Source organism: Palaemon carinicauda, chromosome 37 (genome assembly GCF_036898095.1).
Source record: "Palaemon carinicauda isolate YSFRI2023 chromosome 37, ASM3689809v2, whole genome shotgun sequence".
In the NCBI taxonomy this organism is placed as follows: Eukaryota; Metazoa; Arthropoda; class Malacostraca; order Decapoda; family Palaemonidae; genus Palaemon; species Palaemon carinicauda.
Window position 1 is genome coordinate 66,766,005 of NC_090761.1, and position 2,500 is coordinate 66,768,504.

Below are 2,500 nucleotides of genomic sequence, written 5' to 3' on the forward strand. Positions count from 1 at the left end.
TCCAACTAGCGTTGTAGCTTAGCTAGTAAAAATAATAATACAGCTCTTTACAGTCTCTCTCTCTTTCTCTCTCTCTCTCTCTCTCTCTCTCTCTCTCTCTCCAATTTATTTCTCTGTTGGTGACCCTGGACTTATAGCATCCTGTTTTTTTCCAACTAGCGTTGTAGCTTAGCTAGTAAAAATAATAATACAGCTCTTTACAGCGTCTCTCTCTCTCTCTCTCTCTCTCTCTCTCTCTCTCTCTCTCTCTCTCTCTTTTGACCTTTTTATTCCTCCTTTATGATGTGTATATAGTCATCAAGATGTTGATATTTCATAAAACTGGATGAAGAAAGGTGTTCACACATTCTCTCTCTCTCTCTCTCTCTCTCTCTCTCTCTCTCTCTCTCATTGAAGGTGTGATACAGCTCATTACAGCGAGATTGAGTTGAGTAAATTTACTCATCCGAGGGGCTACAACCTCATTAAGTAAATGGCTACCGGGGAAACTTTCTTAATTGCAGATCTATTGAGTTTCTTCGCTAACTTTTTCCCTCCCTCTTTTCACGGAGAATTAACTGTTAGGTTTTGTTTGAAGTAAAAAGAAAAAAAAATCGGGGAGATAAAGAAAGAGTGAGTTCCTCGGGAACTTACTATTTGTTTTAGGAAGATTTGGGCGTTTTCTCTCTCTCTCTCTCTCTCTCTCTCTCTCTCTCTCTCTTTATCCGTGGTACTCTGAAAGTTTCATCCATTTTAAACTTTGAAAGTTTCAGCTATCTTATTTTTATTGGACTCTCTCTCTCTCTCTCTCTCTCTCTCTCTCTCTCTCTCTCTCTTTATCCGTGGTACTCTGAAAGTTTCATCCATTTTAAACTTTGAAAGTTTCAGCTATCTTATTTTTATTGGACTCTCTCTCTCTCTCTCTCTCTCTCTCTCTCTCTCTCTTTATCCGTGGTACTCTGAAAGTTTCATCCATTTTAAACTTTGAAAGTTTCAGCTATCTTATTTTTATTGGACTCTCTCTCTCTCTCTCTCTCTCTCTCTCTCTCTCTCTCTGTAATCGTTATTTTTAATATTTTTACACCCTATCCGTGGTACTTTGAAAGTTTTCTTCCATCAACCATTTTATCCTTCTTGGATTTTTCTTTTATTCTAATCATAAGATGTTTTAAGTTCCTATATATAGATAATAGGATTTTTTTAGTTCCTATATATAGATAATTTATCCTTTTAAGAATTTTATTTGATTTTATTTATAAGATTGCTTAGTTCCTATATATAGATAATTTTTTTTTCGAAAATTTAAAATGACCACACTTAAAAATTTGCCGTAAAAAAAAAAAAAAAAAAAAAAAAAACGGTAAAAATCATGGAATAAATGTTGTCAGGCATTTACTGTTTTAAAAACGTATACATTGACGTAAAGGAAGGATACTACCGTCACCAACCTGTAAATGATAATAGCAAAGTAGGGTAAAATTACAGTCGCTTCATTTATTGAAATACGGTTAATACAGTTTTTTTAACAGTGTATAACTTGTAATAAATTATGTTCTCTATTTGAATGAAAATTTTAGTGTCATGATCCTTAATGTGTCTCTGACATATGAACGCGGATATGCCCATGATAATATTATCTCTCATTCCTCATCTCTCATTCCTCCGCTGGAAGTCAATGTCAGGTAAAAATTTGTATTATTTCATACTGCCTTCACATATGCTTCATTTCGTTTATGTACTGTATCTTCGTCATACTGTATTACTCTATCTTTATTTTATTGCGACGTCATGTTTAAGCATAACTAACTATCAGCATACCTAATTACACACAAAGTCAACCTCCTGTGAAACTAGATATCCCTATATATATATATTATATATATACATATATATATGTATATATATATATATATATATACATATATATATATATGTATATATATGTATATATATATATATATATATATATAGATGTATGTAAACCTATGTATATATGTATGTATATATCTATATATATGAATTTATATATCTATATACATGTATATATATATGTGTATATATATATAATTTGTATATATGTGTGTGTATGTATTTATGCATACGTCTGTGTTATGGATCTTCTTATGTCCATGCATGTGCTGTATGAATCTGATTGCATTTATGATTTTTAATAAGTTAAATGTCCATAAATATTTATTCAGTAATTTTTTACAATATTGTTGTCTACATATTTTTATATATATTTTAACTCTTCCTTAACCATCTGTTCCATCTTTCCAGCACCCGTTTTGGAGGAATGGAACTATGAAGAGCTGGCGCCCAAAGGTGCTAACAATACCTCCGGGGACCCTGGCCCATGGGGGCAGGAGTCCGCTGAAGTCAATCAAAGGCGGGAGGAATGCCATGCCCTTCACGCCACCATGCCCTTGCCGGACCCCGATTTCGGTGAGTGTCCTTCATCTATTATAGCTTATTTTGATTTCTGTTTCTTCAGCTTGATTCGATTTCTCATGATTTTTTT

The 2,500-nt window shown here is 33.1% G+C and overlaps 1 protein-coding gene across 2 annotated transcripts in view; it reads left to right on the top strand.

Moving 5' to 3' along the window:
* Positions 1-2,500, top strand: part of LOC137629750 (calcitonin gene-related peptide type 1 receptor-like) — a 703,766-nt gene that overhangs the window by 440,448 nt on the left and 260,818 nt on the right. For both annotated transcript variants that reach the window (XM_068361349.1, XM_068361350.1), the window contains one exon: positions 2,260-2,424. In XM_068361349.1, the coding sequence (XP_068217450.1) occupies positions 2,260-2,424 (165 nt within the window). The remainder of the gene's footprint in view (positions 1-2,259; positions 2,425-2,500) is intronic.